The 13,300-nt window shown below is 52.6% G+C and overlaps 1 protein-coding gene across 1 annotated transcript; it reads left to right on the top strand.

Annotated features, from left to right (window-relative positions):
* Nucleotides 1-359: 359 nt before the first annotated feature.
* Nucleotides 360-6,091, top strand: HSP90AA1 (heat shock protein 90 alpha family class A member 1). The gene is made up of 11 exons (XM_047080079.1): nt 360-478; nt 856-1,017; nt 1,112-1,478; nt 1,836-1,969; nt 2,260-2,580; nt 2,786-2,951; nt 3,108-3,298; nt 3,406-3,553; nt 3,788-4,056; nt 4,416-4,749; nt 4,899-6,091. The coding sequence occupies exons 2-11, from the start codon at nt 856-858 to the stop codon at nt 5,006-5,008; spliced, it is 2,202 nt and encodes a 733-aa protein (XP_046936035.1). The 5' UTR covers nt 360-478; the 3' UTR covers nt 5,009-6,091.
* The last annotated feature ends 7,209 nt before the right edge of the window (nt 6,092-13,300 follow it).

Consider the following 13,300-nt stretch of genomic DNA (forward strand, 5'->3'; position numbering starts at 1 on the left):
AGACTTCAGAGAGGCAACGGCTGCGGATACCCGGTCCCGGGCCTGGGTGGCGCCACTGCGCCCGCGCGCGCCAGCTCGCGGCGCACGCCCGGGGTAGAGGGGGCAGGGGCGCCGGCGGGAGGCAGGGCTGGGGGCGGTAGCCCCGGAAGGCGCCAGACCTTCGCGAGAATTCCGGGCTGCGCAGGCGCATGGAGACGGGCGCGGGAACGCGCGCGGCGGCCGTTGGGGGTGGAGCGCTCGGGGCGGGCCCGCGCGCGCCCGGGGGAGGGGCGGGGCCGTGGCCAAGGCGCAGGCGCAGGCGCGCGGCCGCGGCGGCGGTTGGGGAGGGTTCTTCCGGAAGGTTCGGGAGGCTTCTGGAAAAGGCGCCGCGCGCCGGGCGGGCCCGCGTCTATATAAAGGGAGCGCGGGGGCGGCGCGCCAGTTGCTTCTGCGTCCTGGTGCTGCGTCGTCGCCGAGCCCGTGTGGTCCTTTAGCCGAGGTGAGGGGGCGACTGGGGGGTGCCTGTGGGGGGGGGGGGCGGCGGGCGCGGAGGCGGCTCCCGGGGGGTCCCCGGGCCCCGCGGGGCGGCGCGGCACTGCTCTGGGCGGCGGAGGCCTCTGGCCTGCTGCGGCCTCGACCCCCGCCCGCGTACGAGGGCCCGGAGGGGCGGTGGGGAGGGCGCGCCGCGGGGACCCCCGCCCGGCCGCGGCCCCGGCGCTCTGGCTCCGGGCGGGGGTCCCCGCGGGCCTGCGGCGCCCGTTGGCGGCGTGCGCGCGGGCCTCGGCGTCGCAGCTGGAAATGAGGTCATCCTTTGTCGGCGGGCCGGGCCTCCCGGAGGCCTGTGGCGCCGCGTAACCGGCCCCGCGGCCTCTGCAGATGCCCGAGGAAACCCAGACCCAAGACCAGCCGATGGAGGAGGAGGAGGTGGAGACGTTCGCCTTCCAGGCGGAGATCGCCCAGTTGATGTCCCTGATCATCAACACTTTCTACTCGAATAAAGAGATTTTCCTGCGCGAGCTGATTTCCAACTCATCCGATGTGAGTGTCGGCTTGGGGAACGGGGTCGCGGTCCCCCTGTGTGCGTCCCACCCTCCGGGAGCTCTGTGCTCACCGGCATGTGTTTCTCCGATAGGCCCTGGACAAAATCAGATACGAGAGCTTGACTGATCCCAGCAAGTTAGATTCCGGGAAAGAGCTGCACATTAATCTCATTCCAAACAAGCAAGATCGAACCCTCACTATTGTGGATACCGGGATTGGCATGACCAAGGCCGATTTGATCAATAATCTCGGTACTATCGCCAAGTCTGGGACCAAAGCGTTCATGGAAGCTTTGCAGGCTGGCGCGGATATTTCTATGATCGGCCAGTTTGGTGTCGGGTTCTATTCTGCCTATTTGGTTGCCGAGAAAGTGACGGTGATCACCAAGCATAACGATGATGAGCAGTACGCCTGGGAGTCTTCTGCAGGAGGATCGTTCACAGTCAGGACTGATACGGGTAGGCACCTGGTGGAATGATTTACTCGGTCACGCGGGGGAGGGTCGGGTGCTGTAGGAAGGGGGCCCTTGAAGATGCTGTGGAATTGGTAAAAATGCGTTGACTTCTTTGGGAGCATGCCTGGTAAGCACATGATGGTGCGATGGTAGGGATCTGGTTACTGATGTTGCTGGGGCAAGGCAGTTAAACTCCCATGGGACGCCTTTCATCCACAGCAGTGTTAACCCCTTTTCCTAAACGTGCTCAGAAGCTGTTGGGTGTGGATGGCATTGGGAGCTGAATTGTGATCCCCCCCCCCAACACTTTGGTTTGCCCATTCAGATTGAGGTGGAGTCCGCTTTTTTCCTTCCTTTACAGGTGAACCTATGGGTCGAGGAACAAAGGTTATCTTGCATCTGAAAGAAGACCAAACGGAATACCTGGAGGAAAGAAGAATAAAGGAGATTGTGAAGAAACACTCCCAGTTTATCGGCTATCCTATCACTCTCTTTGTGAGTGTCCTTGTTTTTTATGTAAAGTTAACAAACTAAGGTGGTTCTTGAATCTACTACTGAGGTAAAAATCCAAACTTGTGTTTACCCGGCTAGTCTGAAGTTCTGTTGTACTATCAAGGTACCCAGGATTCTTTAGGTAGACGCGTTAAACGTTACTGAGTGGTTTTCTGGTTATTTAACCAAACCTTTGAGTGTGGCTGATTAATTTGGGCTTTGGTTATAAGCGCATACGCTCCATTTAGTTCCAGAATGCAAAAGGTGACGTGATCTCCCATGTTCTTTTGAAGGTGGAGAAGGAGCGGGATAAAGAGGTCAGTGATGATGAGGCTGAAGAAAAGGAAGAGAAAGAGGAAGAAAAAGAAAAGGAAGAGAAGGAGTCCGATGACAAGCCTGAAATAGAAGATGTTGGTTCCGATGAGGAGGAGGAAGAAAAGAAGGACGGAGACAAGAAGAAGAAGAAGAAGATCAAGGAGAAGTACATCGATCAAGAAGAACTGAACAAGACCAAACCTATTTGGACCAGAAACCCTGACGACATTACTAACGAAGAGTACGGAGAATTTTACAAGAGCTTGACCAACGACTGGGAGGATCACTTGGCAGTGAAGGTGAGTGTCAAAGTGCTTCAGAGCTGGTCTGCTTCTGCAGGTGGCTTGTCGGAGCTTGTCAAATCGAGGGTCGTAGCTGAGCACTTGGCCATCCCAGCCCTTGACCTCTCCCTGGAAGTGCTTTCGGTTGTCGCCGCGAGAGTTCTAGTTGAAGTCAAAGTCGCTTGCGTCATTACTTGATGGTTTGGCGTGTATTTTATTACAGCATTTTTCGGTCGAAGGACAGTTGGAATTCAGAGCCCTGCTTTTTGTCCCAAGACGTGCTCCCTTTGACCTGTTTGAAAACAGGAAGAAAAAGAACAACATCAAGCTGTATGTGCGCAGAGTTTTCATCATGGATAACTGCGAGGAGCTGATCCCGGAGTACCTGAGTGAGTACCGAGGACGATCGGGTGTGAAGTCCGAGCGTGGGGACCTCTCTTCTCCGGGGCGTTGGTTCGGGCCTGTGGGGCAGGAAATCCCCTTTGGTTTTTGGGGTGTAGGAGTTTGTTGATTTTTGTCCCGCGGGCGACTTTATTTTTTCCCAGATTTCATTAGAGGTGTGGTGGACTCCGAGGATCTTCCCCTGAACATTTCCCGGGAGATGTTGCAACAGAGCAAGATCTTAAAAGTTATCCGCAAGAATTTGGTCAAAAAGTGCTTAGAACTCTTCACCGAACTGGCCGAAGACAAAGAGAACTACAAGAAGTTTTACGAGCAGTTCTCTAAGAACATTAAGGTTCGTGGAAAGAGCCTGATCTTTCCCAGCGGTAATCAAACCGGCTTCTCTGGTTCTCGGTGACTTTTTTGACGCAGAGGAGACCTGATGCGAACGTTGTCTTTCAGCTCGGAATCCACGAGGACTCCCAGAACCGGAAGAAGCTGTCGGAGCTGTTGCGCTACTACACGTCTGCCTCTGGTGACGAGATGGTGTCTCTCAAGGACTATTGCACCAGGATGAAGGAGAACCAGAAGCACATCTACTACATCACAGGTGAGTGAGCGGCGTGCCGTCGTGGCCTTGTTCCGGGCACCGCCTGGCGACCGTGGGTGTGTTCCCTAGGCACGTGGGGTCCCGTGTCAACTCCTGGGTACTAACCGCGGCCAGACCGCGTGCGCCACGTCTGTGGGCGCGTCTGTGGTTCGAGCTGACGAGACTGGGAAGAGTCCGGAGGAAGCGACACCGCTTCCTGTTAAGCGAAGTCGTAACTTTCTGCTAATGCCCCAGGGGAGACCAAGGACCAGGTGGCGAACTCGGCCTTTGTGGAGCGTCTTCGGAAGCACGGTCTGGAGGTGATCTATATGATCGAGCCGATCGATGAGTACTGTGTCCAACAGCTGAAGGAATTTGAGGGGAAGACTTTAGTGTCCGTCACCAAAGAGGGCTTGGAACTTCCAGAAGATGAAGAAGAGAAAAAGAAACAGGAGGAGAAGAAGACAAAGTTTGAAAACCTGTGCAAGATCATGAAGGACATCTTGGAGAAAAAAGTGGAAAAGGTGGGTGAACGTGGTTTCCTTCCACTTGGGTTTCCTCATTGTGGGCGTGATCTTGAAGGGCCCGTGGGTGTTTTTCAGGTTGTCCGAACATACAGCCCCTTTCTCCCAAGTTTTCGGCTTTCACAGTATGACACAAGCGGAAAATTAGGCCCGTTAAATGAGCAGGAAGGCCCTCTACCGTCTTGAAGGAGCTAAAAGGTGTCAGGATGTGCAGGAAGAGGGTTGTGGGTACTTGGGTCTGCGTGTGGTATTTCGCATTTTGTGAATACAGTAGCGGGAGTCCCTCCGTCCGTTTTACGATAAAGCTGTGGTAGAGGGACTTTTCTAGACCCAGTCCTCACTTCGCGTTTTCATTGCAGGTGGTTGTGTCAAACCGACTGGTGACCTCCCCGTGCTGCATTGTCACGAGCACGTACGGCTGGACGGCGAACATGGAGAGGATCATGAAGGCCCAGGCCCTAAGGGACAACTCCACCATGGGCTACATGGCAGCGAAGAAGCACCTGGAGATCAACCCCGACCACTCCATCATCGAGACCTTGCGGCAGAAGGCGGAGGCGGACAAGAACGACAAGTCCGTGAAAGACCTGGTCATCCTGCTCTACGAAACCGCGCTCCTGTCCTCTGGCTTCAGTCTGGAAGACCCACAGACACACGCTAACCGGATCTACAGGATGATCAAACTTGGTCTGGGTAAGCTTTGCCAGGCACCCTGTGTGAGAAACCCCTTAGGGTCCCCTGACGAAGAGGTCATCTCGCGAGAGCCCCCCTGAGAGTGGCGCCGGGCCGACGCCAGGCGCTGGTTCGGGACCGTGTAACCTGAGGGTTTCCTTTCCGAAAAGGTATCGACGAAGATGACCCCACCGCCGACGACAGCAGTGCTGCGGTGACCGAGGAGATGCCACCCCTGGAAGGCGACGACGACACGTCGCGCATGGAAGAGGTCGACTGAGCGCCGCCCCGAGGATTCCTTGTATATGTACTCGATGCTTTATCCCGTTCCCTCCGACGATCTATTTTCAAGGATGTTTTTTCTTTATTTTTGTTAACGTTTTAAAAATCTGTAAGGCATGACGAGAGCTACTTACGGGGAAGATAAGATTTCTTTCTGTTCGAGTGTGATACTGTGATGCGTAGAAACTAAAGCCCGGCTAGTTGTTTTGTTTGTTTGTTTGGGTTTTGTTTTGTTTTGTTTTTTTTTAGTGCCACGCTGGCTGCTCTTCCAGGACAAGGTAACGTTTGTCGCAAGGTGTACGTAACCTCCCGTGAACCGCGTGGTCTGAAGTGTTCACGACAAGTGGATTCCCTAGTAAGACCAAACTCGTCTGTCACTGAAGTGTTCTGAGCTATACCTTGGTGTTTAAAGGAAAAATCTCGGTTGAAACAACTTTCACCTTCTAGGATTTACTTTTCAAATCTTCTGTCCCCTGTAGTTATTTGCTGCATGTACCAGGCCTCTAGAAACTAGTGTGTTAAACCGAACCAACTTGATGGGAGTAACTATAGGGCTTGTTTTCCAAAGAGAAGAGCGTTGTTTAGAGTAGCGAAATTCGAAGGCTGCTTAGGCGCGTTGCAAAGCTGTTGGGGAAATAACTCCGCAATTTCGTGAGTGGAAATGTAGTGCTCGAGACACATTCTGCTTTAAAAGGTTGTAACAAATACAAACAAATTTAAAAAAAGCTCTGCGAAAATGTTTTGTGTGGGGAAGTGGGGTTCCAAAATACAGGGCGGCCCCGGGTTGTAAAAAATTGGGGTGCACACATGCTGCCTGCTGGGAGACGGAGGGCGGTGGTTGACGTTGCCGGCCTGAAGTCGTCTGTGACCTTCCCAGTGCGCGCTCAGGTGGCGGCTCTGGGGTCAGGAGCATAGTCTGGAACCACACGGAAGAGAAGGGACCATCACACAACATGCGTTCTGTGTCCTATGTTACATTTCCTAATGACTCCTTTCTCCTTGGATTTTTACGTCCAAACGGCTTTTCTGTAGTGTTCGTAAGACCTGCCTTATGCCCTAAATATAGCTCCTTAATACCTCAGCCTTGTGTCTCCCGCGTTCTTGAGCAGCTCTAATTCCATCCCATCTGAAATCCGCTTATTCTCTGGCTCTTCACCGAGCCTCCGGCGAGATGTGTGGAGGGTGGTCTCTGACCCCTGTGAGCAGCAGCAGGCGGGGTGGGGCGAACCGGCGGGTCGGTGGGGTTCCCCGCTGGGAGCAGCAGGGACTAAATCAGCCTTCCGGTCCTAAAACCGAGTGGTTTTGGTTTCGGCACATGGGTGGTAGCGGGTCCACACGGGATTTGGGGGCAAAGATCACCTGCAGACCGTGACCGTGACCGTGACGTAGCATCTAGGGGGATGGGCTGGGAGAGAACTTGGGGCGGTGGAAGGACGGCTGCTAAGTGCCAGGTGAACGGAAGTCACGTCTGATCCTTAAAATCCCCTGAGGTAGAGCTTCCTCTCCTCCCGCAAACGGGAGTTGCTTACATGGAGGGGTCAGTATCTGAGTCCAGGTTGATCCCCAAAGCCCAAAGTTGTTTGGCTGTTCTGCATTTAGGGGAAGATGTTCCCAGTTAGGAGGGAGCGGAAGTGGCCGGTAGGAGGCCTTGAAGGGCAGGTTTCTCCCTAGTCTGGTAAGAAAGCTGAAGCCTGCAGGAAGAGGTGTTTGAGGGAATCCACAAAGGGAGAACCTGCGTGTAAGTGATCCAACTGAACGCCTCCTCCCTGGGTCACTGAGAAAGCGCTCAAGGCAGGTGTGTGCTGTGTCTAGAACCATCACCCAGTGACGCCATGTGGCACCCCCCCCCCCCCCGAAGATGGGTGCTCCACGTGGTGGAGGAGATGCAGAGGTGGCCTCAAAATCCAGTGTTGCTTCACACCTTCCGGAACTGGTCCCACCTGAGGAAAGGTGAAGGCTTTTCCCAGGTTACGTGGTTGTCTGATGGACAACCAGCAAGGACGCTACAAGAACGGAACCGGAACCATATGTGAATTTAAGCAAAACCCTAAGATAGGAGATCAACACACAAAAATCCGTTGAACTTAGCGTCGAGCCGTTGTTAACTCTTGAAAGACTCAGTAACAAGCTGAACAAATTTTACAAAGGTTTTGCAAGACTTGCCCACCAAACGCTGCGAAGCGGAGAGAGGGAACGTTCGGCGTTGGAAAACAATAGTAGGATGGGGTGCCTTGCTAGAAGTGTCCTACGTGAAAGAAGCCAGACAAAACTACATGGTCTGATTTCTTTTTCACAAAGTTCTAGAAAAGGCAGGAGGTGGGTCAGCAGGGTGCCTAGGGCCAGAAGTCCTGGTGGGGGTTGACTACAGAGGGACAAGAGGGGACTTTGGGGGAGCGCTGGAAGTCCAGAAACCTGATGAGGTGATGACTGCATGACTATATTAAAATCCATCGATCTGAGGGGCGCCTGGGTGGCTCAGTTAAGCATCCAACTTCCCCTCAGGTCATGATCTCACGGTCCGTGAGTTTGAGCCCCGCGTTGGGCTCTGTGCTGACAGCTCAGAGCCTGGAGCCTGCTTCAGATTCTGTGTCTCCCTCTCTGTCCCTCCCCTGCTTGTGCTCTGTCTCTCTCTCAAAAATAAACTTAAAATTTTTTTTTTAATCCATTGAGTTGAAAATGGGTGAATTTTAACGGTGTGTTTTATTTAAATAGCAAATGAAAACAAGTATGGAAGGCAGTCTCATGGTGTTCAAAAGTGACCTTAAGCAAGTCACTGGGCCTCCCACACCTCTGAACTCATTTGTAAATTAGAAATAATAATGCCTGGGGGCGCCTGGGTGGCTCAGTAGGTTAAGCTTCTGACTTCGACTTCGGCTCAGGTCATGTTATCACGGTTGGTGGGTTCGAGCCCTGCGTGGGGCTCTGTGCTGACAGCTCAGAGCCTAAAGTCTGCTTTGGAATCTGTCGCCCTCTCTCTCTGCCCCTCTCCAGCTCACGTTCTGTCTCTCAAAAGTAAATACACATTTAAAAAAAAAACTGCCTGAAAGAAACCCCTGGCACTTTCTAGGTAGTGGGCTCAACAGGTGCCTGGTGAACAAGTGCTCAGTGACACGGCTTGTACTGGAAAGGACTCTCAGGGCCTTTCCTGCCGGTCCTACGAGGTTGCCTCGCTCAGGCTCCCTTCTACCCCACGCTGCTGGGGGCTGTAATCGAGCCCCAGCCTGACCGAAGCCTCATGCCCTGCGGGAAGTTTTCTTCCACTGCTTTGCCCTCATCCTCTCCGTCTTCTCAGTTGTTAGGAATTCCTAGCAGGCACACATTCATCAAGTTTGTATTGAGTCCCCACTAAGAACTAGTCCAGCATGGCTCGGTGGGCCACACACGAAAACGGCGTCCTTGCAGAAGGCCAGCTGACCTATGGCGGCCACCGTGAAGGCCACGGCGTCTCCAGCTGAGGTACCAGCACAGCAAGGAGGGGCTCTGTGGTGGGAGAGGTCCTGCAGAAGCTCCTAGAAGGGGGTGACTGCTGACATAAAGCTGGACACTCGGTCTGGGGAAGGGACTCACACACAGTCCTAGAGACGAGGAAGCTGGAGGGTGAAAAAGTGAGTGACTGTGGGCCTTGGACGCCAGCCATCAGCCATGGCCTCAGGCCGGGATCCGACGGAGACTCTGGCTGACAACTGACCTGGTGGGAAGGCAGTAGCCCTTGGGCGGCCTCTTCAAAATAGCGGGGCCTGGGCCCACCCCTGGAGGAATGGCCTGAATACCAGGAAGTGGTAAGGCAGTTACGCCATCTTGTTCCTTGTGGTTGCCTGGTCTTCATCCCAGTGGCCCCTTACTCCATGCAAGCCCACCCCGTCCCACCCGCAGGGGAAGAGGTGCCAGGGGGCAGGCGCGCGGGGCCACCTGGGGGGACGGCACGAGAGTGAGAGCACGCCGGCTGCCCCTCGGTCGTCTCTGAGGACGGAGGACAGGGAGGCAAGTCCTCCAAAGATGGCGGTTCAGCGAGAGCCAGCTCAAGCTGTCCTGAGTTTGAATTAGCGACCTTTCTCTGTTTTGTTCACTATCTGCCCCAAATACGCATGACAGCGTGTGGCAGTCGGCAGTCAAGTGTCTGCTAATAAACCAGCCAGAGCACTTCAGTTTACACACACACGCTCAGTTTCCAATTTCTTCTATTTTTTCTTTTTATTCTGGGATTTCCTTTTTTTTTTTTTTTCATGTTTATTTATTTTGAGAGAGAGAACGAGCATGAGCAGGGGAGGGGCAGAGAGAGGGAGAGAGAATCCCAAGCAGGCTCCATGCTGTCAGCGCAGAGCCCGATGAGGGGCTCAGTCCCACCGATCGTGAGATCGTGACCTGAGCTGAAATCGAGTTGGATGCCTCGCTGACTGAGCCACCCAGGCGCCCCGGATTTTGGGGTTTCTTAGACACGTGCACAAGCAGAGAAAGAGAGGGTAACAAGTGTTGGTGACGATGTGGAGAAATCGGGGCCTTCCTGCACCGCCGCTGGGAATGTGAAACGGCGCCGCTCTGGAAAAACAGTCTGGCAGTTTCCTTGAGAAGTTGTTAAACAGAGACTTGCCGTTGGATCCGACAATTCCCCACTGGGTGCCCGCCCAGGAGAAATGAAAATGTTCACAAAAATGTCCACGCACGTTTTCGTAGCCTTAGAACAGCTAAAAGGTGGAAACAAACTAAGTGTCCATCGACACAGGAACAGATAAACCAAGTGTGATCCGTACAGTGGAAAATCGTTCCAGATATCGTATTATTGTCATAAAAAGGTATGTACGAAGTGCTGATCCATACCGCAACGTGGATGGAAGCCGACAACATGCTAAGTGAAAGAAGCCGGTCACAAAAGGCCACATGCTTATTGTAGGATCCCACTTACACGAAATTTCCAGAACAGGCAAATGCATGGGGGCAGAAGGAAGGTGCACGGGTGCATGGGCTGGGGCTGCAGGGGAGGGCGGCTGAGGATGACTGCTGAGGACTATAGAGTTTCTTTCTGAGGCGCTCCAAGTGTTCTAAAATTGATTCCAGTGGGGCACCTGGGTGGCTCAGTCGGTTGGGCGACCGACTTCGGTTCAGGTCACGATCTCGCGGTTCGTGGGTTCGAGCCCCGCGTCGGGCTCTGTGCTGACGGCTCGGAGCCTGGAGCCTGCTTCAGATTCTGTGTCTCCCCCTCTCTCTGCCCCTCCCCCGCTCATGCTCTGTGTCTGTCTCTCAATAATAACTACACGTTAAAATTTTTTTTAATTGATTACAGTGACGGTTGAATAACTGATTATACTCAAAAGTCACTGAAGCATACGCTTTCTTTTTTTTAATGTTTATTTTTGAGAGAGAGAGAGAGAGCACGAACTGGGGAGGAGCTGGGGACAGAGGATCCGAAGCGTGCTCTGAAGTGACAGCAGAGAGTCTGACGCGGGGCTCGAATTCACAAACCGTGAGATCATGACCTGAGCTGAAGTTGGACGTTCAACTGACCAAGCCACCCGGGTGACCCTGAAGTACAAGCTTCAAATGGATGAATTGTACAGTATGTGAATTGGATCTCAATAAAGCTGTCATTTTGGGGTCGCCTGGGTGGCTTACTTGGTTAAACGTCCAGCTCTTGACTTCAGCGCAGGTCATGATCTCATGGTTCGAGGGTTCAAGCCCCGCGTCAGGTTCTGTGCTGACGGCTCAGAGCCTGGAGCCTGCTTCTCTCTCTGCTCCTCCCCCGCTCATGCTCTGTCTCTCTCTGTCTCCAATAAATAAACATTAAAAACATTTTTTTTTTAATGGTCAAAATGGCAAATTTTTTTAACACACACTGTCGACAGACCCCGGCTTCTTCCCACCCTGGCCACTCCGGTCAAAGAGCCCATTCAATGCGTGTGACTGGCTGAGGCTCGTTACGCGGCTTGTCCCAGGGGCAAGGGAGGCTGGGACACAGGCCTCTGGCCTCCCGTGGTAGGACTGTCCCCAGAACAGCGGTGGGCAACTCAAAACTGCCGGCTGCCCCCTCTAGAGGCCTCCACGCGCCCCTTCACCCGGGACCGTCTTCGTGCCCCTCTGCACCAGGCAGGTGGCCTCCTTCACAAAAGCCCCTGCCACGCTCTCCCTTTCTCTCCGGCGTTTATCCCCAGTGTCCCTCAAGGCTTCGTTGATGGTCTCGCCTTTCCACGGCCCCATCTGCCCACGAAGGAAGGCACGGGCCCCGTGTGCCCGCCGCCAGCCTGGCGCACCTGATACATACTTGTGCAGTGAATGGATAACCGGTAGATTTAACAGCTATTTCCCCCTTTCTGTGTCGATGGCAATTTGTGTAACTAATTCTGTACAACTCGGGAGGCTTTTTGTTCCCTTTTCCAAGCCTTCCAGATGTACTCAAACCTTTGAAAGTGTGATTACAGATTATTCTTCTATAGGAAGGAACATGGCTTCACCTCCCCGGGAGGAACATTCCAGGAGGCAGAGCTCTTAGTGAGTCACGGTATATTAATAGCACCATCAAACTCTGAACAAAGATTCCATGATGTCGTTGCAAAGCCAGAAAGCTGAGCGTATTGTCTGCCAAGTGTATCTGTCTGCTCGGAACATACGTTAGCTTCTTACGGAAGTTCTTTAAGGCTTCAACACTTGACCAGTGACGTTCTAGGGCTTGAAATGTAGTCCAAAAAGCAACACCGTGTGTGTTTTTTTTAATTCCAGGTTTAAAAATAACTAACAAATCAGAGTGAAGAAAGAAAAGGATAAATCAGCTATCTGCTTTTTTTTTAAGGTTTTATTTTTATTTTTAAATTTTTTTTTCAACGTTTATTTTTTTGGGGACAGAGAGAGACAGAGCATGAACGGGGGAGGGGCAGAGAGAGAGGGAGACACAGAATCGGAAACAGGCTCCAGGCTCCGATCCATCAGCCCAGAGCCTGACGCGGGGCTCGAACTCACGGACCGCGAGATCGTGACCTGGCTGAAGTCGTACGCTTAACCGACTGCGCCACCCAGGCGCCCCTATTTTTATTTTTTAAGTTATCTTGGGTGCCTGGGTGGCTCAGTTGGTTAAGCACCCAACTCTTGGTTTGGGCTCAGGTCATGATCTCACGGTTGGCGAGTTCGAGCCCCGCATTGGGCTCCACGTGACAGTGCAGGGCCTACTTGGGATTTTTCTCTCCCCTCTCTCTCCCCCTCCCCAACTGTCTCTGTCTCTCCCAAAATAAATAAATAAACTTAGATTAAAAAAAAAAAATGTGTTTAAATAAATAAATAAATAAATGTAATCTCTACACCCAATGTGGGGCTCGAACTTCCAACTCCAAGGTCAAGATTGCATGCTCTCTCACTGAGCCAGCCAGGTGCCCCTCAGCTACCTGCTTTTTAAAATAGTTGAACCGGGGCGCCTGGGTGGCTCAGTCGGTTAAGCATCCGACTTCGGCTCGGGTCATGATCTCACAGCTCGTGAGTTTGAGCCCCGCATCGGGCTCTGGCCTGACAGCTCAGAGCCTGGAACCTGCTTCAGATTCTATGTCTCCCACTCTCTCTGCTCCTCCCCTGCTCACGCTCTGTCTCTCTCTCTCAAAAGTAAAAAAAAAAAAAAAAAAAAAAAAAAAATTTTAAATAGTTGAACCGATGAAACCAATAAAACACTTAATATTTGAATTCCATTCATTGTGGATATAGCAAAGCACGCTATTTTGCAACTCCCCTACATCCTATGGATTCTTCTGTCTCAATGCCCTTCCTTAGCCTGGAAGTTCAGCAGACATGTGAGAAGGTCTCTGGTGATCACAAAAGGGGAACCGAATACAAGGAGGTACATTTTACACCCATCAGAATGGCAGAAATTTAAGTCAGACATCACCAAATTTGGCTAGAGTCTGGCAAACGGGCACTCACGTGTAGCCCTGGTGGGAGTGTGAACGGATAGTCACGCTGGAGAGCAATTTGGTGTTTCTAAGGAAGAACTTACTTCCCCTTCTTGGCTGGTGCTAGAGAAAGGCTTACCCACCTGCACAAGGGGAAACGTACAAGAATGTTCTTTGCAAGACTGCAGTATGGAAACACTGGACATAGCCTTATTGTCCAATAAATGGGGACTCTCCTGGTAACTAGTTAATAGGAAATACAGGAGAGAGGGGGGTAGAGGGACAAGCTAAACAACACTTTGAGAAAGCAGCCAGACAAAACCAGAAGATTCTGCAGGATATCTGGCCTGGTCTCTTCCATAAATCCATGCCATTAAAACAAACTAAAACAGCTCTAGGTTAGAAGAGACTTGAGGGATACAACCAGTCTT

This window comes from Lynx rufus, unplaced genomic scaffold, assembly GCF_022079265.1.
Source record: "Lynx rufus isolate CCGP_SWC_20201006 ecotype Redwood Valley unplaced genomic scaffold, mLynRuf1.p SCAF_17, whole genome shotgun sequence".
Taxonomy (NCBI): Eukaryota; Metazoa; Chordata; class Mammalia; order Carnivora; family Felidae; genus Lynx; species Lynx rufus.